Source organism: Eretmochelys imbricata, chromosome 6 (genome assembly GCF_965152235.1).
Source record: "Eretmochelys imbricata isolate rEreImb1 chromosome 6, rEreImb1.hap1, whole genome shotgun sequence".
In the NCBI taxonomy this organism is placed as follows: Eukaryota; Metazoa; Chordata; order Testudines; family Cheloniidae; genus Eretmochelys; species Eretmochelys imbricata.
This window is the reverse complement of record NC_135577.1, coordinates 103,570,093-103,595,952: the sequence shown is the minus strand read 5'-3', so window position 1 is coordinate 103,595,952 and position 25,860 is coordinate 103,570,093. Positions and strand designations below refer to the sequence as shown.

General features: G+C 46.2%; 1 protein-coding gene across 1 annotated transcript; it reads right to left on the bottom strand.

Annotated features, from left to right (window-relative positions):
• Window positions 1-509: 509 nt before the first annotated feature.
• On the bottom strand, window positions 510-25,860 carry CHGA (chromogranin A). Its single transcript, XM_077820408.1, has 8 exons — window positions 25,641-25,860; window positions 24,702-24,748; window positions 16,351-16,444; window positions 15,970-16,038; window positions 12,645-12,743; window positions 10,212-10,742; window positions 9,150-9,598; window positions 510-1,527 (listed from the first exon to the last, which is right to left on the bottom strand). Exons 1-8 carry the CDS (start codon window positions 25,684-25,686, stop codon window positions 1,444-1,446), a joined length of 1,419 nt encoding a protein of 472 aa, XP_077676534.1. The 5' UTR covers window positions 25,687-25,860; the 3' UTR covers window positions 510-1,443.

The following is a 25,860-nucleotide window of genomic DNA, read 5'->3' as shown; positions in this document are numbered from 1 at the left end:
TTCAGTTTGAACTGAATTAGTTCATGATCACTTGAACCAAGGTTGTCCCCTACAACCATTTCTTCTATGAGGTCTTCACTACTCACCAAAACCAAATCTAAAATGGCATCCCCTCTTGTCGGTTCAGCAACTACTTGATGAAGAAATCCATCAACTATCACATCTAGGAAAATCTGAGCCCTATTATTGTTATTACTAGCACTTGTCCTCCAGTCTATATTTGGGAAGTTAAAGTCTCCCATGATCACACAGTTTCCATTAGTATTTACATGTGCACCTTGAGGCTAGAATTTGGCCCACAGAATGAGAGAGAATTCTGTGAACTTCTTGACCTAAATTCTGCTCTTAGTTATAATTAAAGTTGTCCAACTTCCTGGGGATCAGACTGAAACCAGAATTAGACTCCTTAAGGCTGGGCCTTTTACTGTTTCTGGAAGACTTTCAATAGTTAATTCTCTGCAAATACAAAAATTACATTCTCATATTTACTAGGGTTTAAAATCCACTTGCAGGAGTCTCACATGCTCCCCAAGTTACCTCCTTTTAATCCCCAGGCTGACCAATTCCTTAGACGTCTAAACTACATTCACATTGCTTAACTTAGTGTTGTAGGTCTATAGATCCTGGGTCTTGCTCTGTATCACCCACTGAAGTCAATCTATTGGATTGGGCCCTGTGCTTTGCTTAGCATGAATGGCCTTTTTCCATTTTATCTTCGGGGTTTGTACTGTTGTCTATCACCATAGTTCCTGACCACTGGGCACCCTGTGAGTGGTGGGGCTGAATTACTTTATGCCCTGTGGCAGTCTGGACGTGTTCTGTTGTTTCATGCTGATGGTAGCCTATGCAAAACCTGGAGGCTACACTGAACCCTTTTCATGGCACTAGTGGAGACTTCAACACTTGCTCTACTTGGCACCATAGAATGAGAAACTCTTGCTGTGTTCAGTGCTGAGGATTGAGGCTCGAGCTTGAAAGGCAAAGGAAGGAACCCATCACAGTTTTATTTTTCCTTAGATAAATTTTTATATAGAATATATTACAGTCAGAGTTCTCAGCTTTTAATCAAAAGAGAAGTTATTGCAATTTTACCCAGTGAATCTAACGGTAGAAGTAAAACATTCTAGAAAGCTGTCTTTAAAAAAGAGAAAAAGAAAAACCCGAACAAAGAAAGTACATGAGTAAGTCACACTGCTCGGGATACAAATTATCCAAAGGGTACAAGAGAGAACCATAGTGGCTAAGGGAGCACAAAATCAAGGAAGAAGCCAACGATGAGTGTAACATTACTGCAAGCCTGTCATTTCCTAGCAATTTTGGCTTCCTGGACGAAATGCTTCTGCTCTGTCTTTATTTTTTACTTTTTGAATCAGTAACTTAAAATGCAGTGTAAAAGGATGAGTTAATTTCTGGCTTTTGCTCATGGTATGTGTAGGGGGAACTTCAGCCCCGCCTCAATTCATGGAGCTTGTGGGCGACTTTCTCCAGTTCGGCTTCTATTGCTGCCAGGCTTTCCAACTCCTGATCCTAAAACATCAGAAATAAAAATGAGGTAATTACACAGCATAATGTCAGCCCTTAAGTCTCTTTCTTTGCATTGACCAATCAAAGAACTTATGGTATTTATCTGGGCCTGGCAGGCGAAGCAAGGGGAGAGACAGTGTTATCTACTAGATAACACACTGGAAGTCAAGAGATGAGGTTCTATTCCCAGTTCAGCCAGTGGCCTACTGTGTGATCTTGGTCAAGTCATATCACCCCTTTGTGCCTCTCTTTAGACTATGAGCTTCTCGGGGCAGAGACAATCTCCTACAATGTGGGGCTGACCTAGCACGTTAGGGCCTGACTCTTGATCAGAACCTCTAGATCAGAGGTCCGCAATCTGTGGGGCATGCCCATTTGGGGGTGTGCGGTGGTGGCCTGGGGCAGCCACCGTTGGAGGCATGGAGGGAGCACTACCCAGTTCCGTTCCCAGGGCCCCACTTGCGGCTACTGGGCCCACACCCAGGTCCCCGTTGGCGACTCCTCTCCTGGGGCTCTGCTTCCAGCTATGGCTGCCAGCCTCAGGCACCACTCCCACCCCCATCCCCATCCCCCATCTGCCCCCTTACCCATGCCCACATCTCCCCCCTTCCGAGAGCTCCTGGCTCTGCGGGCACCAGGGGGGCACAGACGGGGTAACTAGGGGCTCAAGGTAAAATGTTGGGGGACTACTGCTCGAGGTGCTTCTGTAATAGAAATATCAATGTGTGTGTGTGGGATTTTTGGGTGGTGTGGACATTTACCCATTGGACACCTCCCCAAGCCCTTTAGCTGCATTTTGCATAAACTATTTTTGGCTGTGGCTTCAGGCAAGTGGAAATCATCCCACCCATTCCCTTTTTTCCTGAAAATGAAGTAATTCAATTAAGAATGAGGTGTGCCATGCTCCTAGCACCTCCATCTGTGCCGTGGGAGTGTCTCACTGCTCTCGGAGATCGAAGGAAAGGCAGGTATTTACAAGGCGTTGACGTTGGAGTTCTGAAGCATCCAGCTGAGCAGAGGAGAGCAGAAGCTGTTGTTTGGGGGGGATTAATCTCTTTAAAATCGAGCTGGGTTGTTCAGAGAAGCTATAAACAAGCTGGATATTGTTACTATTCATGTGCTATACATCCTAGCACAACACTTCTCTCATTCTGAAACATAACCCCAATCTAGACGCACGTGGAGAATAATCTGGGTTTAATCATTCTGGCCACTTTGGTGATGCTTTATATTTTCAAAGGAGATACGATACATGAATCAGTTTTCACACCTTTGTGAGCTAGGTAAGCAGTACCCCTACTCTGAAAGAAGGACCCTGAGAGACGGAGGGTAGGATTCACAAAAGCACCTAACTCCCATTTAAATCAAAATGCCTAAATACCTGCATGAATCCCACCCGGAGAGGCAATGTGAATTTCACAGGACCACACTGTAAGACCAAGCTGTGCTCCTTCAACACAAATCAAGAACATTTTAATCCATGGGAAATTGATGCAAATGAGAATCTTATTTACAGCACTCATCACATTAAGTTCTGCAGTACTTGCCCTGTAGAAATTAAGCCTTCTGTCCTGTTGTTGGTAAGTAGTATTGGGCCCCTTACATGCTCAAATTCGTTATCGCCGGGTGCCTTAGCAGATTTGGGTTCGATTCCTGGCTCTACTGTACCCTTCCTGAGTAAGCATGGACATGCTAAATCCCAGGCATAACCCTAACCACCTTACCCTTCCTTTCCTCCTTATTTGCTACTGCTTTAACACTTCTTACTATAGTGAAATACACTTTATAATAATACAAAAACCATCCCCTCACATTAACAGACTTTTTAGGGTATTGAAACAAATGTTTGTACTTATAAAACAAAACAGAAAACCCACCTCATTACACCACAAATGTGCTTTCATTGCTACACAGCACAAGCGGCATGCCTTGCCTCCTTGTACATAAATAGCACTTTATGAAACAGCAATCTGTCTCCCAGCATTTATCTGCCTAGCTAACTGTGTGTGTACAAGCAGAGCACTTGCTACGCCTAGTTTGCATTTATGACCTGTGTACAAGAAGTTAAGAGATCACAGGGAAGAAATCAGTATGCCCCATGAACAACTCTTTTGAAAATGTGCTCTAAAATTGCTAATGATTTTTCTAAAGTTGCTCTTCTGTATTCACAGTTGCTCCTTTACCTGAGCATAGTTTTGTTAGTAATTTAAATACACAGATTAAGCCGCCATAACTATGGTGCTGGTCCAAATTCCAGTCTGTCCTGAAATCCTGTTTTTTGCTACAAAAATGTAAATTTCAGAGTAGCAGCCGTGTTAGTCTGTATCCGCAAAAAGAAAAGGAGGACTTGTGGCACCTTAGAGACTAACCAATTTATTAATAAAAATGTAAATGTATTTCAACAACAGGGCTTTAAATCAGCCAGCTAATTTGGTACATGTGTCACTGACCATGGCCTCATAAGCACAGACACTGATCATCTGCAAAAAGTGAACGAGGCATTAAGCAACACCAAAGCACAACTCTGCACCAACTGAGGTAAAAAAAAAAAAGGGGGGCTCCACTAAGTAGAAGGGTCTTGTCCTTGTTCGAGTCGGGGTGTGTGGGTGGGTGAGAGAGAGACACACACACGCATATAATTATACATGGTCATGCAAATGGCTAATGCTCCAGCTGGAGCAGCAGCAGGTAAAGAGCATGTTAAACCTCCGCTGTTAAAAAGTCAAGCTTACCCTAGCTCTTGTTTTCAGTATTATGAAAACAGCAGTGGCTCCCCATTGGACATCTACAGCTTGACCTATCCTACTGGAATCCAGGAAGTGGGCAGGCGGAAGCCCGCCCACTGCTAAAGGACCTCCCCCAAGCCTAAGTGGGGATCCACATGACCTGGAAGCCAAATGATTCTGGGGGACAACTAATGAGCTAACAGGGACAGGAGTGTGGTTAAAGGGTCAAACGAAGGGAACCTGACTGGGACACCGAGCAGAGAACCCCAGCCAGCACCCACTGCTCCTCGAAGGCATCAAGGGAGCCGCGGACGCGGCCCAGAGGAAGTCTGCCCGGATGTGTGAGTGGACGGAGGATCGGAAATAGGCCCCACAGTCATAGGAGACCCCCATCGGCCAACCTCTTCTCCCCGGTTTTATAGATGGCCATTTTAGCCAGGGCTAGGAGGAGGTTGACCAGGGGTCCCATGATTTTGTGGGGCCACGGATAGGGAGTGCATAGATAAGAAGGTGAGGGGAAAAGTGCAACCAAAAACGTAACAGGATGTCTAAGAGGAGCCGGAATAGGGGCTGCAATCTGGCGCACTCCAGGTACACGTGCGCCAGGGTCTCCCTCATGCCGCAAAAGGGGCAGATGTCCAGGATGGGGGTGAACCACGCCAAGTACACACCCGTGCTCACGGCTCCGTGAAGGAGTCACTAACTGATATCCCCAGCAGGCCTCGGGACCAGGGTGGAATATAGGCTGGCACACCAGGGCTCCTCACCCTCCAGAGGTGGCAGAAGGTCCTGCCACTTTGTGTCGGGGTGGGATGCAAGGATGAGGATGTGAAGGATGTGGAGCATGAGCGTGAATAGATGGTTCGTCAGTGTGGTCTGGAAACGAACCGGCTGCAAATCATGCAGCCAGTTCACAGTGAAGGGACGGGGGGAACTGGTTGGGTCCACGGGGCAGGGACCCAAGGGAAAGGTCTGGAGGGTCTGGGGTGGGTGAGGTGTGCCCCCTCACAGGACCCAGTCGAGGTAGGCCCGAGCAGCGAGCGGTAAAGTGGCCCTCCCCTCCTGAAGTATGCGCTGGGGAGTATGAGGTCTGGAAAGCCCCATATGCCGCGCAAGCGTCAGGGGATCCAGCCAGTCTCCCCGGTTGTAGTCCAGGAGGTCTCCGACTCTAGTGACTTCTGGCAGGACCAAACTCTGGTGCACTGGGGGGACTCTGCCACCTACACACAGAGCTGGGGGTTGTGTAGCAGGGGCTCTGCGAGGAGATCTGCCCCCTCGGTGGCCGTCACGGACCTGGTCGCTGAAAACAGTTTCCAGGTCCGGAGGAGGTCCTGGTAGAAGACTGGCAGCCGGGAGAGGTCTTGTGGAAGACCTCTCAGATGGAGATAAAGGAGCTGCCAGTCGTATCCGAGTCCTCGGACGTAGCGCAGGAAGGCCGTACTCTCCACGCCGGACTACCTGCACCATAAAGGAGTCTCTGCAGTGCCTGGAGGCAGAAGACATGGACCTGACTGCATTGGCACTTCAGGCCCTGCCCTGCCCTCCCTCCTCCAGGGGCAGGTGGAGGACCCCTGCAGAGACCCAGTGTACTCCTGGCCAAAAGAACTCCAGAATTGCTGTCCAGAGGTTGGCCAAGAAGCCCGGGGCTGGGACCAGGGTGTTGAGCCGGTACCAGAGCATGGACAGGGGTTCTCAAACTTCATTGCACCACGACCCCCTTCTGATAACAAAAATTACTGCATGAGCCTGGGGGGGGGGGGGGGGGGGGGGGGGTGGGGAGGGACACTGAAGCCTGAGCCTGCCAGAGCCCAAGCCCCACCACCTCATGTAGGGCGACCAAAGGCCAAGGGTTTCAGCACCAGCTGGGGGGATGGGGCTGTAACTTGAGCCCCTCCACCCAGGACTGAAGCCCTTGGGCTATGGCTTTGGCCTGAGTTGTGGGGCTTAGGTTTCAGCTTCTGCCCTAGCAAGTCTAATGCCACCTCTGGTGACTCCATTAAAATGAGGTCCTGAACCACTGACCTATGGTAAAAATTATCTGCAATAAGTACCACCATGGGGGGGGGGGGGGGGGGGCTCCTGTAAGGCTTTTCTCCCCACCCCTCATCCCAGCTCCTCACCACCAGCTCTACACACCTCCCTGGTGCCTGGTACATTACATTCCATCCCTTACATTGGGGGCCGGTCCCTTTCCTGGTTGCCAAAGTAGGGTGTGCCAGGTTTGTCCATGGGGGCAGGGGTGCAGGAGCATCCTTGTGACTGGGGGGGGGGGGGAGGGAGAGTCTGTCAGTCCTGCCCCCTACCCCACCTCCCAGCTGGGGGAGGGAGGCAGGTGCACTTTCAGGAGACGGTCCCCATAGGTGGGTGCTGGATCCTGGGGAGTGTTCCCTATGGGGGAGTGTGTGTGCGGGGGGGGGGTGTCTGTCATTCCCTCCCCAGGACAGGGGTGTGGGATCATATGGGATGCCCTCCCCAAGCTGGGATGCAGGTGGCGCCCTATGGGGTGTGGTGATCAGCACAGGGGCAATCTGTTAGTCCCTCCCTGGGCAGGAGGACAGGATCTGGGGGGAGGTGGGTTCCCTCAGGGGTGCAGGGGTATCCCTGGAGTGTGAGGAGGTCTGTCAATCAGTAAATCCTAAAGTCTGACCTATCTCTGTTAGTAGTAGTATTAATCTCCCTGCTCGCCTCCCCCCATATAGAAGTTAAACTACACCTATGATGTTACCTCATGTATCTGAGCAGGGCACAGTGAGGGTAGCCTCTTGCTTGTTGAGCTAAAGTCAATGGCTTATCTTCCCTCATCTACTCGTATCTTGGTGAAAGTTGGTACTGGTGGCTTGTTGCCTCTTCCAAGAGTTGTCTTGTCCTACCCCCAACACCGCCTAGTCAGTGGCGATTTCCAAACTAAGATGCCCCATTCTGAGACAGCCAACTTGCAAAAAGAGAAATTCTTCTGCTGGTTCCAGAACTATGGGCCAGGTTAACTGGTGTGAAGGGGGTTTGGTCACATCTAAGACTGGTTCAAAAACAGGAGCAGATTAGGCTCCCTGCAAGCACAAAGGCATTGCACCTGGTTCTGTGTGCAAACCTGGTGCTCAGAGTGACTAATGTGCCAGGATTTCAGTGGGGCTGAAGGACAGTGTGTAAATTAGTGCCAGTTTTATAAACTCACAGAGTGATCAAAGAAGTGGCTCCTGCTGTGATGCTTTTCCTCCTGCCCTGTGCTACCAGGGCAGCTGAGTCTTTGTGGGACACGAGTGGCTTGAAGAGAATTTATATGTAAAGTTACTCAGCATCTTTCTGGTCATAGAGTGACAGTCTAACAGTGGAATCTCTTTAGTTTACAACATGCTCCAAGAACAGTGTGAACATACACTCCTAGTTCAATATGGGAGGGGAGAAGATCATCTTCCAAAGTCTCAGGTACTAGGCTCTTGCTGGAGCCAGGATACCTCATGATCCTATGGTCTGACCCAACATCGAGAACAGACAATCAGCTCTGTAGTTGCCAAGTCCAGGGTTGAGCTGAGAAGCAGTACAGACCAGAGGGAGGAAAAGAAATGGTAAGATGCTATAAAAGCACCTTGTCCTCTCCACAATTCTTGGCTCCTTCCTGGCATTTTGTGGGAGAGACTCCCTGTGCTGGGGGTGTTTCCTGTGGACTACCTCCACCAGCTTTCCACCTGCTGGATGCTGCTGGACTAATGTTACAGTGGATGGAGTTCAATGGATAATCAGGACCCTGATGGACTTGAAAGCTGATCAAAAAACTAAATAAAAAACTCTTCCTTCTTCACAGAAGTAACTGAAATCCTGTGGTAAGGGGCTCTGTCTGGCAGTAGATCACTCCTACTGAGCCATCACATTTGCAATATTGCTCAATTTAATCACAACTTCTAATCATTCTGCCTGGTTTATCCTTCAGGTGCTCAGAATGGCTCATTGGCCACAGACCTTCCAGTCAGTGACATGCTAGAGTTTTGACATACAAGTAGTTATACAATAGCAAACAGCCATTTACATTGTGCTGGTTTAAATGCAAAATCATGCATCCTGCTATTCATAGGCCAGCCTGACTCCAGCTATAGTGATGAAACTGCTAGGGCTTTGAATAAGTGACAATTAAAGGCCTTAAATGGAAATGAAGGGAGGAAGAAAGTGATTACGTGGTGGTGGTGTTTAGCAATCATGTCCCTTGCAGACTCTCCCAACCCGTAGAGCTCTGAGTAATGCGACAGCTTGTCTCTTTCACCAACAGAAAAGTTGGTCCAACAAAAGATAATATTTCTGAGACAAGCTGGGTGAAGTACTAAAGATTAGTTAAAAGAAAAAGGAGGACTTGTGGCACTTAAAAGACTAACAAATTTATTTGAGCATAAGCTTTCATGAGCTGTGTAGCTCACGAAAGCTTATGCTCAAATAAATTTGTTAGTCTCTCAGGTGCCACAAGTCCTCCTGTTCTTTTTGCAGATACAGACTAACATGGCTGCTACTCTGAAAGCAAAGGTTAGTCATCCTGCTGCCAAGATGCATGTGTCAGTCAAGTACATTCACACGCAACTACAGTAAGTGTAGTTGCAGCTATGCTTTTATTGGGGTGTTTTTTGTACCTGGATCTAGGCCTCTTGTTTTTGTTTTTTAAGTTTGGCCCTAAAAGTCTGGATCAGCACCTAGCACAATGTGGCTGGGGCCTCTAGGTGCTTTACCATACAAATAGTAAAAACAACCCTGAACTGAGAAAGGATCACAGACTAACAAAACACAGCTACCTGACTAACACTGGGCATAATAAAGTAACGGTGTGGAACCTTCCTAAACCTCTCAGTGCACTTTTGATACCCTGCAAATGACTGGATGGTTGTGTGTATTTTTAAATGCATGCACAGGTGTCACACCAACCTCTGTTCTTCTGTTAGCGCTTCCTTCTTCATCCTTCTTTTCTTCAGGCATGGCGGCAAATGGAAACCCTGCTTCGCTGCTGTCCTCCTTTGCGTGATGTTTCCATGACCTTCTCCTATCCTCTTCTGGGTTATGGAAGTCATACCTGTGGGACCTGAAGGACATTTTCATGGACCTATCTGGGTCTTCGCTGCTGTCGTATTCCTCCATGCGCTTCTTGGATGTCAGCTGCTTGGCCAGCTCATCCATTTTGTTCCATCTCTTGGAGTCTTCCCACGCTCTGGAGGGCTCCTCCTCCACTTCCTCACTTTTGACATCCCTGGGGTGGAAGGTGTCCTCTGCCTGCATTGCTTCGTCCTCTAACCCATGCCTCCCTCCTTTCAGTCCATGGGATTTCTCTTCTTCCGAGCTCTTCAAACCTTGGCCAAAGCCCAAAGCATCTTTGTTATCTGAAGCATTTATTGAGCAAACAATGAAATGGTGTTTAGATTAGTTAGACCCAGTCTTTGCACCAAGCCTGGATTTCTTACTGAATTACTCTATGTGAACTGACTGACATGCTGAAGCAACAGATTCATGGATTTTAGGGCCAGAAGGGACCACTATGAATGTCAAGTCTGACCTCTTGTATACAACACAGGTCACATGAACATACAGCTAGACTTGCAGGAGAAGACACATATGCACTGCAATACTGACGACAAAGAGACTGGAGCTAATAGTAGTCAAGAAACTTCTAAAAAGCCTGAGAAGCTGCAATAAATTATGTAAAAGCTTTTTGAAAAACTCAGACACATCATAAGGCTCAGAGTGAAGTAAATGATGGGCAGATTTACAACAGTATTTTGGTGTCTAAAGATGCAGATGGGCCTAGTGGGATTTATGTATAACTGCTGGTTGGAGTTATGCCTCTAACATGCTTAGGTGCATTTGGAAATCCCACTAGGTGCCTACCTGCACTTTTAGGCCTCTAAATACCTTTGTGAAACTGGCCTGGAGCTCTCCGTTTGTCAAACAGCACAAAATGAATGAGATGGTTGGGACATCATGTGGAATACATACCACCTTCCCTGGGAGTCTCCTCGGTCTCATCCTCAGCTGAGCCAAGTATCCTATCTGCTTCGGTAGGCTGCTCATCTTCCAGGGTGCTTCTCCTGGCATCCTCTTCCGCAGTATGCTCTTGTAGGGTCTCCTCTTCCACTTCTCGGCTCTCTTCCTGGCCTTTTTTGGAAATCTGCTTCTTCTCTCCCTGAAGCTCCTGACTTCTGTTGGTCTCTTCAGGCTGCTCCTCTTCAGCCTCTTGGAGCTTGTGCTCGGCAAGCTCATTCTCTGTGAGGTTGTCATTGATGTGGTTGTCTAAAGCATCTTCCCTTGGCGATTCTTCAGCCTTGCTGACCTCGTTGCTGTCAGATTCCTCTGCATTCTCCTTGTCGTCTTCAGGGCCGGCTTCATGCAGTCTTAGCTCCCTCTCTTCCAGGCTGTTTTCCTCATCCTCCTTGGACTCCTCCTTCTCACTGTTCTGCTGGCTTCTCTCTGCCGCCAGCTCAGCAAACAAGGCTGTGGGCTTCTCCACAGCAATTTCCCTTGATTTATCTGTAGTGGCAACATGGCAAAAACAGAACCTCTCTTTAGAAGTCTATTTCACAAGTTGAGGTGGCTTCTTACTTATCAAAGGGCTCAACTCCAAACAAAAAACAAAAAAACTTATGTTTCACTTTAAGCAGATGAGTAAATCCATCCTGTTAATGCATTTAACTATATGTTGAACTTTAACCATGCGAGTAGGCCCAATGAGGTCTACTGTACTGAATCATGGGTGGAATTAAAGATAAACATGTGCTTAAACCGACCCACTACTCGGTATAGTAGACTTCAATGAGCCTACTCACATGCTTAGTTAAGTATGTGCATAAGTGCTTTGCTGAAGCAGAGCCTATATTACTACCTAGTCTCAGATGATAAACTATCAATAGCATTTAAGATTAAATAGAAAATCTTAGAATTATCATCATGCTTTACATTTATATAGCACTTTACATGATCAAAGTCCTGTGCAAAGACTGGCTAATTCCTACTCACAACAGAAAGGGAAGTCTTATTCCCACTTTATACAGATGGGATTAGTATGACTGGGCCAAGGCTGCTCAGCCAGTCAGGGGCAGCTACGGTTGTCCAAATGGGTTTTTTTTATTTATTTTTTGTTGTTCACAATGGGGCCTGATCTCAGGAGGGGCGTAGGCAGTACTCGACTGCAAAAATGTCGATCATATTTTCAGAGCAAAAGAGGAAGAGACAAGGGAGGTGAGAAAACTAGAAAAGAGGTAAAAGGAAACGGACATAAAGAGAGAGAAAATGGAATGAAGCAATGCTAAAAAAAGCTTAAGGTGAGTAAGTTGTCATTAAAGTATTCAAGCTCCTACATTATAGCTTATATTCCTGGCAGAAAAGTGGCACTGAAATGACTGGCAGCTGTCCCAGCAGGTGAGAGGGTCAGGGCCAAGAATCTTCAGACTGATACTCCCCTTGGGGTTGGAAGAGTGGACATACCAGCAGTTTAATTTTTTCCAATTTGGTTTAAATGAAAGGTTGATGGCTGGATCCCACTCCCACTGAGTGCAGTGGAAGCAGGAGCAAGCCTTGATGACGGGGAGCTTCCTGTCCCCTCAGTTTTGTTTGAATATACTAGACTTTGTAACAACCTCAACTGAGATGGTCATTTACCATAAACAAGTGACAGCCATGGGCGCTTCACTGCAGAATGCAACAGCGGAATAACAAAGCATGGTAAATACCAATAGCTCTTCCAGAAACGATACTCGCAAAGTTAGATTGTGACATGATCTTACTTTGGAATCCATTCTGTATTGAACTATATTTGCAGCAAACTAATCCCACACAGGCACTACCTTCTTCTGATATGGAAAAGAGAAGGCACTGAGCTAGAGAGAATGACCTAAAGTCTCCTTTTACTTCCATGGGGGCAACTCCAGTTAACCAACAGGATTGGACTGGGGAAAATAATCACAGCTGGGTTTGGTCTGTTTTAGGACCCTACATTTTCTATGCATCCAAAACTCCCATTGACTTCAAGAGATACATTACCTGACCATTAGTGTTGTAGGTTCTCAGATACAATGGTGATTGGTGTCGCATAAAAATCTAGTCTGATACAGAGAGCTAATAAGCTAGACCCCAACCTCTTTAATATTCCATCACATCTTTCGTCGTAGGACTCACCTGTCACTCATTTTAATACTGAAAATGGCAAATCAGTATCTGTCATGATTTAGAATTTTTCCAATAATTATGGCTGCAAAATGAAATGTTTAAGCCATTAACTAATTGCAAAGCAAACCCAAGGTCGCTAGTCTATTTCAGCAACAACAAAAAAAGGGCTAAAATGTGAAGTACATTGTATGCATCAAGGCTGTTTGAAAGAACATCCCTGTTTACTGCACTACATGGATTTCCTGGGGGGGTTAGGCTGACACTAACCTCTTTGCATGTTCTTGTCATTCTGGCTTTCAAGGACTTCCGAAAGTTCATCTTCAAAGCCACTGTTTTTCTTCTGCTGCCAGGTTCTTTCATTGGCCCCTGTGTCAAATTGGGAGTGGGTCAAAAAGCAACATTCCCCACTATAGTTTAAAGAATTGTGTTGGGAAAACTGTTTCAGTACATTAATATTAAACTCTGACACTAAGAAGCTGGAACAAGAAAAATGCATTAGCTAGGAGCTACGTGAACCAATTGTATTAACGATGCTTCAGCAACGTGCAAGCCAGATAACCCCTAAGCAAACAGACATTTAATGGGAAGAGACATTTGGAAAGCAGTAATGCTGAAGGAGACTTAGGGGTGAAAGGGGACAGAGAAGTAGATGTTGAATTGCAGGGAGGCCTCAGTCTAGCAAAGCATTTATTTTAAGTATCTGAATAGTCCCACAGAAGCCTTGCCCTTCTCCGAGTTACCCACTTCCACCATCATACAAGAGCACCCAGTACATGCGCACCTGTTTCCTTCCCAGTGCTTGCTGTCCCCCACTTGCCCCTCTCCCATGCATGCTTCTCTCCCCTGTGATGTATCAGCTGCCACCAGAGGCACCGTATGCCTGAGCCTGCCAGTGAGACGATAAATAGGGATTCCTTCACACAGGGTGTTTTACAACTCATGCCATTGAAGAAGAGCAGCAAGGAGTGGCATTTACTATGGCCTATTCTTTGTATTACATATAGTGCCCAGAAGTCTCAGCCTCCCCAAGATCACAGTCCCCTTGTGCACAAACACTTAATCCTTACTTCAAACACTTAGTCCTTACTTCAAAGAGATTCCATATAGACAAGGAGGACAAAGGGTGGGAGAAAGTCTGATTACCCTCATTTTACAGATGGGGATGTGAGGCTCAGAGACATGATGTGACTTGCCCAATGGAGAAAGACTGGTCAGGAAGTCTAATGCAAACCCAGGAACTGATCCCAGGATTCCTGAGGCCCAGCCAGTGCCTGAGTCACAAATCATACCATCCCCCAGCTTGTCTACAGTGCGGTTTATCAGAACAACCACCTTCCTTTCCAGGCATGGCCTTTCCAATCCCAAATCAGCCCCTGCCGCCAAATCTTTGTCGAGGGAAACAGTCCAGCTTTTTCAGACCAATCCTTCCCCACTCCTAAGAAAAGGCAAAACAATTTGAGGTATGGGCTCTTCCAGACCAATTTACCTAAGCCCCAGCCAGATGAATGGAAGAGGGAGGGAGGAGAGCACTTTCCATGGCTAGTGTTTCCCCTCCCCTTCCTCCCACAGTTTCCCTCTTCTGCAAGAACCATTTTCCACTAGCGAGCCATGAGCTACATTTGGCGCTGAGCCCAGTAGTCCGGGGCGGGAGGGAGGCAAGCATGTGATGGCATAATTACAAGATAGGGGGCAGGGGAAGAAAGGAAGTGCCTTTAGCTAGCTTAACTTGCATTATTTTAAACATGGCCTCATTTTGTGAGTGAAAGGAAAGACTCCCATGGAGAACATGTGCTCAGTGTCACTGTGCAGGGGTAGCTCCAGTTGAGAGCGTAACAATGGCTCACCCTATACAACAGCTCCAAAGAGTGCATGAGCATTTAATAGGGGTTTGGTCAAACCGTGGGGAATGGCTCTGTGTCGGGTAAATGAGGGCCAGAGGGACTGAGTCACCTAACCCAGCTGGTCAGGGTGTCCATGCAGCTGGACTGTTGCTGCTGCTACTGGGCAATCAGTGGAGGTAGCCTATTACTCCCCTTCACAAGTAGGGATTTGGGCCAGTGGATCAGCATTTTGTAGGGACCCATTAGTCCTGCTCCTGGCTCATGCACATCCCTTCTCTTTGGTGAGCTCTGGCTGAGAATTCTGTGGTAGGCAGGATGGGCAGGTCAGTGCTGCTTTTGCCCCCTCTGCAGAGTTGAAACTTTGCTTTTAAGCTGCTTTGGGGCCCACATGGGGTTGGTTTGTGTCTGAATGTAACTGAGAAATTTTAATGCACCAGATACTTTTCCTAATCTCTTGACCTTCCACTCTCCTTTTTGTTTGGTCTCCCCCTGTCTGCTGACTTCCTGGTTTCTCTTCTGAGGTTAGTTCATGTTATTCCTGGTCATACAAACCATCACATAGCTACATTGCTACTTCTTACCGGGGCTGTGTGAAACACTGGCAATGAAATTCCAGAGCGTCACTGTTCAGTATCCCTTAATGACAGGGAATGAATGAATACAAGAGTTAGATGCTGCTTCTGTTCCTGCTGTGTTGACTTGAGCTCAGACCCTAATGTGGTACAACACTTGTACCTACGAGTGGGAGCAGAAAGCATCTTTTCATCCATACAGGTAATGTGCTGAGAAGGGGGAACTGGTCAGCCCTATGTGCATGACTTAAATTCTGCTTTGTGGCTGCGTGGGAGGACAGAGGCAGAGTGACAGCCGTGCCTGCTCTGCACTACTCAGGAGTGTGTGTGTTCAAGGTCACACAGACAGAACCAGGAGCAGAACTCAGATTACCCAGAGGCTCTGGTTCTGTGGTTGAGCCCAGTTGCAGAGGACAATGATGTGGGTGGTTTGGGGAGAGGCCACAGAATCCACTGGCCCTCAACGTTCTATGCGACGGGTGCAGAGGACATGAAGCTCCACAGAGGGAACAGCATTGCAAGGCCCCAGCATGGCCCCAGGTTGGGGCTGATGGATTTCAACACTCCTGCTTGCACACCAGCAGATTACCCAAGTGCTTTGGGCTCTCTGTTGCTGACTCTCATTTCTCTCTACCTGCTGTTCAGAGCCTTAAATATTAATTTGTATCCCTCTTAAGTCCTCCAGTCTAAATTATGACTAAAATATACAGCATTTAACAGGGGAAAAGACTCCCACTGACTTCTATGAGCTTTGGCTCTGGATCTTATACTTCATAATCAGCAGACATTGATTTGGTCAAAGTTCAATTGTATTTCTAACTATAAAGGTTGTTTTAGTTTAAAAAAGCCCAAGTGTTTCTCTTAGGTATCTGCTATCCATAAAAGGGTAGGCTCTCTTGGGTAAGTTAGAGTAAGTTATACTGATGTAAACCTGAAGTAATTTAATTGGCTTCAGTGGAGTCAATCTGGATGTATACAGGTGTAACTGAGGGCACAATTTGACCCTCTGAGTTGATGGTCTTTGTTAGACACCCGGATAGAAAAGTTTTCAGTTTTGTAAAGTTATCTGTAGTACATTTATATGACTCAGAAATAATGTACATTGAATTAAAAAAGTTGCCAGGGGCTATAATCATTTATTAAAACCCTCCTGCCACTTTAATTGTCGCAGAACTATACCTTGAACTGCAAGTTCTTGAAGCTCCTTCAGTAAATTTTGATGACGGAGGATTGAAATGATCCTTTCATCTGCAACAGAAGATTCTTGTTATAGGTTTTCTACAGCAAAGCAAACGTTCTGTTCACGTGCTCCTTTAGCTAGTTCATTTACTGAATTTGCTCTTAATTGCAGACCCATCAAACATCAATTCAATTAAAGAATTATGACTAGGTTTTTAATTTCATGCAAGTGACCCTGGACTTCAGCTTCAGTACAATCAATGCTATGACTACAGCACAAGAGCTTCACTGCCAAAGGTTAAAGTCTCTAAATTGGTGGATAGATTTTTCATAACAGATACTTTTCCATGGTCTCCTGAAATACTGAGTGTCTCTCCGTACCTCCTCTGAGAGTTTCTAGGCATTCCTGGCTGATTGGAAGCGGGCTTGGCTTTGAGAGAGTATCAGAAATGACCTCTACAATGCACTTCATCACCTAGAAAGATACAAACATACAGATTAAAATCTCTCTCATCTTGGCTTTATTTATTACCCAAGCTAAGTGAAAAAGATCATAGGGCAAATCCTACAAACATTTATATTCCACATACATATACTAGTTCCACAATAGGTAGATTGGGAGTTTGTTCTCCCTGTCTCAGAATACAAGGGGGCAATCAATGGAATTAAAAAGGTGTGAAATAAAATAAAAGTAGATTCTTCTGAATACAACGTGTTAATAACCTGAGGAACTCACAGCCACAGGAAGTCTTTGGGGCCAATAATTTAGCAATATTCTAAAAGGGATTGGACATTTATATGAATATCAAAGATATCCAAAGTTATAATTAATAATAACAAATCTAGGAAGTACTGTTAACACTTGTACTCCTTGTACTAGGCCAATTGCTAACTAGTAGAGTCCAGGATGAGACCTGTGTGGGGAGCAGCTTGTCCCTCAGTTGCCTACCGCTGGGTTCTTACACGTTCCTATGAAACATCTGGTATTGGCCACTAGCCGAGACAGGATACAGGAGTAACAGTCTGAGCTGCGACTGTAATATTGCTACTTATAGATGATTTGATCCTGTTTGGCCATTCTTCCGTTCCTGTGTTTCTCTGTTCCCATTTACATCCATGTAAATGAGAAGAGAATTTTGCACCATTTCTGTATCACTGATTTGTTGAACAGAAATGAGACAATGGGCTTGACTCTCCTCTCACACAAGACCTCCACTGGTGTCTCTGGACTGACATCTGATGAATATTGATGTGAGAAGAGAATCTAGGCTGAAGATTTCAAAAGACAAGTGCAACAAATGTGCCGCGTGCCTGTGAGTCCATTGCACATGGAAACCTCCCCTCCACCCCGCAACATCTGAGTACACGGTAGTACGTTTGTGTTTGAATTAAGTGACTGGGAAAATGAGGAATGACAGCATTGGTTTGAATCCAGCAGTGTTTATGCTAGTGCACAGACCTATCCTGCAGTCTTTACTTGTGAAAATTTCTTATTCCTTTAAATTTCCCAGATATAGATTGGGGGACAATCTCCATCCAAGAATATTAAAGGAGTGGCACATGAAATTGCCAGCCCAATAGCAAGGATTTTTAATGAATCTGTAAACTTGGGGTTCATACCCTATGACTGGAAAATTGCTAGCATAGTACCTATTTTTAAGAAAGGGGGAAAAAATGTGATCCGGAAAATTATAGGCCCATTAATTTGACCTCAATTGTATGCCAGATCTTGGAACAAATTTTGAAAGAGAAAGTAGTTAAGGACATAGAGGTACATGGTAATTGGGATAAACTACAACAGGGGTTTACAAAAGGCAGATTGTGCCAGACCAACCTGATCTCTTTGAGAAGCTTCCTGATTTTTTTAGACAAAGGAAATGCAGTAGATCTCATCTACCTGGATTTCAGTAAGGCATTTGATATACATGGGAAATTATTAGTTAAATTGGAGAGGTGGGGATTAATAGGAGAACTGAAAGGTAAGGAACTGGTTAAAGGGGAGACTACAACAGGCCATATTGAAAGATGAATTAGCAGGCTGGAGAGAGGTTACAAGTGGAGTTCCTCAGGGACTGGTCATGGGACCAAACTTATTTAACATTTTTATTGATGACCTTGGCACAAAAAGTGGGAGTGTGCTAATAAAATGTGCAGATGACAAAGTTGGGAGGTTTTGCCAGTACAGAGGAGGACCGGAATATCATTCAAGAAGATCTGGAGGACCTTGAAAACTAGAATAATAGAAATGGGATGAAATTTAATAGTGCAAAGTGCAAAGTCATGCACTTAGGGACGAACAATAAGAAGTTTTGCTATAAACTGGTGACATATCAGTCGGAAGCGACAGAAGAGGAGAATGGTTGATCACAGGATGACGATGAGCCACCAATGTGATACGGCAGTGAAAAAGGCTAATGCAGTTCTAGGATGCATCAGGCGAGGTATTTTCAGGAGAGATAGGGAAGTGTTATTGCCATTATACAAGGCCCTGGTAAGACCTCAGCTGGAATACTGTGTACAGTTCTGGTCTCCCATGTTTAAGAAAGATGAATTCAAACTGGAACAGGTGCAGAGAAGGGCTACTAGGATGATCAGAGGAATGGAAAACCCTAACTTGAGAGGAAACACAAGGAGTTTGACTTGTTTAACCTAACCAAATGAAGGCTATGGGCAGCTACGACTGCTCTCTATAAATACATCAGAGGGATGAATACCAGGGAGGAAGAGGAGTTATTTAAGTTAAGCACCAGTGCTGACACGAGAATAAATGGATATAAACTGGCCATCAATAAATTTAGGCTTGAAATTAGGTGAAGGTTTCTAACCATCAGAGGAGTGAAGTTCTGGAACAGCCTTCCAAGGGGCACAGTGGGGGCAAAAAAAAACCTAACTGGCTTCAAGACTGAGCTTGATAAATTAATGGAGGGGATGGTATGATGAGATTGCAAATGGGCCACCTCCCATTGTAGGCAATGGCTAGTAGCCAATATCCCCAAACGCCATAGAGGGATACTAGATGGAGAAGACTGAGTTACTACAGCGAATTCTTTCCCAGGTGTCTGGCTGGTGGGTCTTGCCAACATGTGCAGGGTTCAACTTATTACCATATTTGGGGTTGGAAAAGAATTTTCCCCCAGGTCAGACTGACAAAGACCCTGGAAGTATTTGCCTTCCTCTGCAGCACAGGGCATGGGTCACTTTGCTAGTTTAAACTAGAATAAATGGTAAATGCTCTGTAACTTGAAGTCTTTAAACCATGATTTGAGGACTTTGGTAATTCAACCAGAGGTTATGGGTCTATTATAGGAGGAGGTGTGTGAGGTTCTGTTGCCTGCAATGTGCGGGAGGTCAGACTAGATCTGAGGGTCCCACAAAGTAGTTTTTGGTGGCCTCAGTGTGCAGCCACCAACTCTTGCTGGTGGCCATTCTGATAATTTTTCCTAAAATATGTAAATAACTTTAGGAAAAACAATATAAACATATACATGTCCAAATTATTGTAATTTATTTATGTGGGGTTTTTTTGCAGACTCAATAATAAAATAATGTACAATTGTCTATTCTTTACTGGACCTAAACAGAATAGAAAAACAAATAAGGTGCTTTGCACATTCTTGTCTTTTTGGTTGTTGTTTCTTTTGGGGTTTTTTGGTTGGGGTTTTTTATAGACTTGCTATAAAAAGTCTGCTGCTGTGAAAAGTGATACTTGTATGTTAATATCACTTTTCACAGCCTCCCAGCTAGCTACTACGTCTGCTGTGAAAAGTGATATTAATAAACGTATAAATATCACATTTCACAACAGATTTACTCAGCCCTGGCAAGCCCAGGGACAAATTAAACCCTGGATGGGGAGCTGAAGGAGGCAGCAGGGGCCCAGAGTGATGGGGGGGATGACCCCAAAGCTGGTGCCTGCTGCCACACTGCTGGCAGCCCAAGCTCAAAGCCCTGTAGCCAGATACCAGGGTCTGAGTCTGATGCCTGTGGCTGTATCCCGGGGCCTGCCACTGCGCAGCTGAAGCCAGGATCTGGAGAAGCCAGTGGGGACTGCGGGTAATGGGTAGGGCCCTACCAAATTCATGGCCAAGAAAAATATGTCACATACCATGAAATCTGGTCTCCCCCTGTGACATCTGGTCTTGTGTGTGCTTTTACCCTATACTATACAGATTTCACAGGGGAGACCAGCGTTTCTCAAGCTGGGGGTCCTGACCCAAGAGAGTGGCAGGGAGGTTACAGTTATTTTAGGGGGGGGGGTCATGGTATTGCCACCCTTCCTTCTGCACTGCTGCCTTCAGAGCTGGGCGGCCGGAGAGCGGTGGCTGACTGAGGACCCAGCTCTGCAGGCAGCAGCACAGAGCAAGGGTGGCAATACTCTGCTTTCAGAGCTGGGCTCCCGGCCAGCAGCTGCCGCTCTGCAGCTGCCCAGCTCTGAAGGCAGCGCCGCTGCCAGAAGCGGTGCAGAAGTAAGGGTAGCGGCACCACAACCCTCCCCCCACACCAATAACTTTGTGTCTTGCCCACAGCTCTCGTAAGGGTCAGGACCCCTACAATTACAACACCGTGACACTTCAGATTTAAATAGCTGAAATCACCAAATTTATGATTTTTAAAATCCCATGACTGTGAAATTGACCAAAATGGTAGGGCCCCAGTAACGGGGGAGGGGTGGTGAGCCCAGGGCTGGAGCCCACTGCCATGTGACCAGGAGCCAGGGCCAGAGGTGGCAGCAGGGGCCAGGGTGGAAGGGGGAAGACTTGAGCCTGGGGCTGGACACGGCCACCACCTGGCTGGGGGATGGAGTCCTGGGGCCCGGAGACAGAGCCTGAAGCTCTGCAGCTAGAACCCAAAGCCCCGCAGCTGGAGCCTGCCACCTCCCACCCCGGGGGGGGAAGCCTGATCTCACCACCCCTGGGAATGGGGAGCGGAACTCAGTGGCTGCCTGCTCCTCCAGTGTTTATGTCTCCAAAAGGGGCAGGGCCCAACCCCTGTTGGCAGCCCCAGGGGAGGGGCTGCTACTTCTCTCCTCCCTCCACCACCCAATCACCACCCAGGAGGCTATGGCCACAAGGAAAGCCCCTGGTAGCCACATTTGAGAACTATTGGACTAGATGGTCATGGATGATTCTTTTTGGCCTTAAAGAGTATGAGTCTATAAGTCTGTATCATTTATAAGGCAGCTTGTAAAGCACATTGGGGTGAGAACTGCCAACAGAAGAAAAGACATTGTAACCGGGTCTCAAATCAAAGAAAAGAAAAAAATTAATCCTTGAGAAAAATGTATGGTAATGTTCTAAATGAATGCTCATCTCTTTATAGCCTGAACTTCTTTTCAATTTCAGCAGGCTGGCCTTTTAATAGTCTTAGCCTCTTAAACTGTACTACTCACAAGAGATTCAGAACATTGTGGTTGCACGGTAAGTTAACACTAGTCAGCAATTTCTGGGTGCCAGCAGTGTCGCTTGTTCAAGCAATCAGACGTATTCATTTGTCAGATAAGATGGTTGAACGGTTCACAATTTGTAACTAGCTAATTTATTTCAACCATTTGATTTTGCAGATTAAAGGGATTTCAGAAAGGGATAACGAAATATCTTCTTGTAAATACCTTCACTGTTTGTACAGATTGCTTGGTTTATTAATAATAAAGACTAGAAACATTACCAGAAACATCTAACATAACGAAAATAAAAGAACTTCTACGCTTCCTTTGGTATCATTCTCCTATATGACAAGCAATCCATTAATATTAATTTTAGGTGTGCTAAAACACATCACGCACCCATTAAACAAGACAAAGAGGCAGATTCTGATACCCTTTCTCATGCCGAGTAGCACCTTACTCCCATTTAAATCAATAGGACCTGTGGAGTAAGGTGTTTCTGATATTTTTAATTATATTGAGAATCTGGCGCAAAGAAATGCTATAAATAAATATTTTGTGGTTATATATTATCATTTTCTACCATCCGACTGTTATATTTTATGTCCCAAAGGAACCTAACATGTGATTTACACCCACACATATTTTATACTTGTACACATGCCTGAGATTCACTTCACTCACCACGGAAATGCTGCCACCTCTGGGTGGAACTTGGCAGCTATTAATGCAACAATTGTGTAGTTCTCACTCAGGCAAACTCTCATTGATTCCACTGATTGTTTTGCCTGAGTAAGGTCTGCAGGTTCAGGCTCTAATACTCCACTGTGACATTACATTCTCCATAGATCTATTCTAAGTAAGATCATGGAATTCAACTCTGAAAAGGTCCCATCCTGCTGTATCTACACAGAATAAAATCCCATTGAAGGGTTCAGGTCCTTAGAAGGAGTGGAACAAAAGATGAAACCCTTTGAAATATTTTCAGCAACAATAAAGGCCTTTAAGTGGGAAATACTGGCCTTCTGGGGCCCTGGAACTGATGAAGAACCAGGAGTATTTGAAATGTTTGAAGAAGTTATGGTCAGACTCTCAGTGGAAGTCATTTTGTAGTATGAAAACATACCTAGCTTTCAGGGCTCAGACTCCCATTGCCCCAACCTGCACGTGTGAAAATTTTACTCCACCTCTCAGCCAACATCAAGAATGGGGAACACAGGGCAACATGGCAGGCAGAATCCTACAGACAATGCTTTGTGCTGAAAGCTCAGAGTCTTGCACCATGGGCAGGTTGACGAGGTTTCTATTTACTCTGTAACTTAAACTAGAATTTTGCATGGCTCATACTAGTGTGTTGGTAGCCTAATTACTCAAGGGCTTGATCCAATTCTTTCTAATGTTAATAGAAAGACCCCCCCACTGAAATAATTGGAGCTGGACCAGGTCCCATTACAGGAGTTGGAATCGTGAACAGACAGCTCTTGGGGAATAATTCAGACTTGGTGTAACTCCACTGACTTCCACACAGTCACACCTACTTACACAAATACTGGATTTAGCCCTTTAATCAAACCCTTGGAAAATGGGCACTTCACACAGATGGTGCACTTAACTTTGGGGAAGCCATCACAAAGCAGACTCAGAAAATCACCAGTTATAGTAGAGGGGAAATTATGGGTTTAATAGGCTTCCTCAGATGGCAACCACTGAAGCAGTCTGTACAGAAGAGAAAAATGTTCTGCTCCTTACCTACCCATGTAATCTTTTACAATTACAGTCATTTGAGCCAGCAAGAAAGACTCAGACAATAACAAATGCCTTGCTGCTTTCATGAGCCATCAGCTTAGCTCATGGCATTGCTCGCAGGCTAGGAATTCTAAACAAAGCAGCTGCAACAGCTCTCCAGGTTCCAGTCTGTAGACAAAGGAGGGGGAGTTTTTTCTTGTAGTACTTACACTGTAAGTAACTGTGATGATGAATGATGGAGTGCAAGGGAGCTAGCATGGAGATTGACAGGAGCTTTTTCTCTCATTGTAAGGAAAAGGGAAAGAGCCTTTTGTGGCTTATCCTTGAGAGACGATTTTGATGAACAAACACGTTCAACAGGCAGAGGATGAGGACTGGCATTTCTGCTCCTTTAGCAATTATCAGAGAAGTGTAATTAGCTAAAAGAAAAGGAGTACTTGTGGCACCTTAGAGACTAACCAATTTATTTGAGCATAAGCTTTCGTGAGCTACAGCTCACTTCACGAAAGCTTATGCTCAAATAAATCGGTTAGTCTCTAAGGTGCCACAAGTACTCCTTTTCTTTTTGCGAATACAGACTAACACGGCTGTTACTCTGAAACATGTAATTAGCTAGTTTGAGAGAGAAGTTTGAAAAGGTACACACTTGCAAGAATAAGGTTAGAGAATTTTTGACTACACCTCTCTATAGGTTGGTAGGTAGATGTCTGTGCACAAATAGGTAGGCAATTATACACACGTGTATAAGTATACATGCATATGTGAGTATGTACATATATGCATGTATGAGGTTGTGAAGGCTAGGGTTCATAACAGGGTTTAAAAGAGAACTGGATAAATTCATGGAGGTTAAATCCATTAATGGCTATTAGCCAGGATGGGTAAGGAATGGTGTCCCTTGCCTCTGTTTGTCAGAGGGTGGAGATGGATGGCAGGAGAGAGATCACTTGATCATTACCTGTTAGGTTCACTCCCTCTGGGGCTCCTGGTATTGGCCACTGTCGGTAGACAGGATACTGGACTGGATGGCCCTTTGGTCCGACCCAGTATGGCCATTCTTATGTTACATATTTGCACACACATTTATATCTCTGTTATGCACACATACATACATGTGGGTGTGCATACAGAAAGATTGGCTAAGCAAATCAAGATACCTGAAGAAAGATTTACAGCCAGAAAAAAGTGAGCCCTCTAAACATGCAGGTGTGCACCTGCATAAAGTCTTTACATTTTCAACAAAGATGGCTAACAATGTGTTTATAATTAGTCAAATACAATGTAACTAGAAAGCTAGTTCCTTGACCATTCACACTCTCCTTTGTCTGTTGCTGAACTTCAGGGGATTGACAAAAAACCAAACCAAACCAAAACAGTTTGAATTATGCATAAAATGCAAATCCAGAAAGAGGAGCAGATAATGCAGCTGGAAAATCTTTGCCCTAATAAGAAATGGTTCATACTTCCCTATTAACATTTCAAGTATTATTTCCAATAATGCTTCTAGACAGATAAAAGAGAGCGAGGTCCCTCAGGTTTCTTGAATGAGCAGCAAGAGACACATCAGCACTGATATTTTTAACAACACCGTCTCAGAGCTTACCTTAGCATCCCCTTTAGTCACTGGATTGGTTACCGGGAGGGAAAGGACTGTAAAATCAAAAGAAGGAAAGGGTACCTGGTTAGTCTCCGTTTCCTGGCACATTTCCAGCGAGCCGGGGCACAGCTGGGGAAAGGCAGGCAGAGCGCTCCAGCGGTGTCGAGAACGTTTTAGCAGCAAGGCGGAATCTTGGGCTTGATTTTCGACCATAAACCACACCAGCTTATTAACGGTGGGCTTCACCAATCAGCAGTACTCGGGCGGACTCTAGCAATAGGGCTTGGGTTTCTCCCTTAGAGGTTGACTTAAACAGTCCCCCCCTTAAGCGAAGCAGGCGGGACTGCAGACGAGATTTTTATCCGGCCAAACCTTAGCAATGATCAGCCTCATGTGGCTGAGCCTGTGCAGAGTTCTTCCCAGGCCAAGCCTCATGAAATCAAGCCGCTCCCCGGTAGCCAGTACCTGTCCGGCTCCGAGTTAGGGGCTAGAGACCGATCGCATTGCTCCTAGCTACAGAGAGAGGGGCGATAGTTGCCTTTGCAGAGCAACGGAGGGGCGAGCTGGTGGCTCGATGCGGCTTTCTAAAGTCCCCGCAGGCGGAGATGACCTTGCAGGTGGACGTGCAGCGGGGACGTATTCAGGGCACTTTCATTTCCCACCCACGCAGAGGCTTGTCTCAGCCCCCCCCCCCCCCCCGGAGACAAGAAGACACCCCTGGATGCCTGCGAGCAGGCAAGGCTGCGGGGGGCAGCGCCGGCTAGACCCAGCTCCCTCGTTCCGCCTTTGCGGCTGGCTCGGACGACCCTCGGCTGCCCCAGCGGAGGGGCGCTGTCCTTGGTGCTGAAAGGACAGTCACTGCGGAAGAGCGTCCCCGGCCACCTCCCTCTGCCCGGGGCCCGCTACGGTCCCGAGCCCGGGGCGCCCCCCCGGCCCCACACCTACCCTGCACCGCCAGCAGCAGGACAGCGAAGCCTCCCCTGCAGCCCATGGCGCCGGAGTGAAGGCGGGCCGGGTGCGGGCGGGGGCGATGCGCTCCTCCCCTCTGGGGCGGCCGGGCTTAGGGCGAGCAGGTGACGCGGGGCTCTGACCCGGCGCGGGATTAGCTCGGGTGCGTGTCTCCGCCTCTCCCCAGAGCACGTCGCGTCCCCGGTGCCTTTGCCGA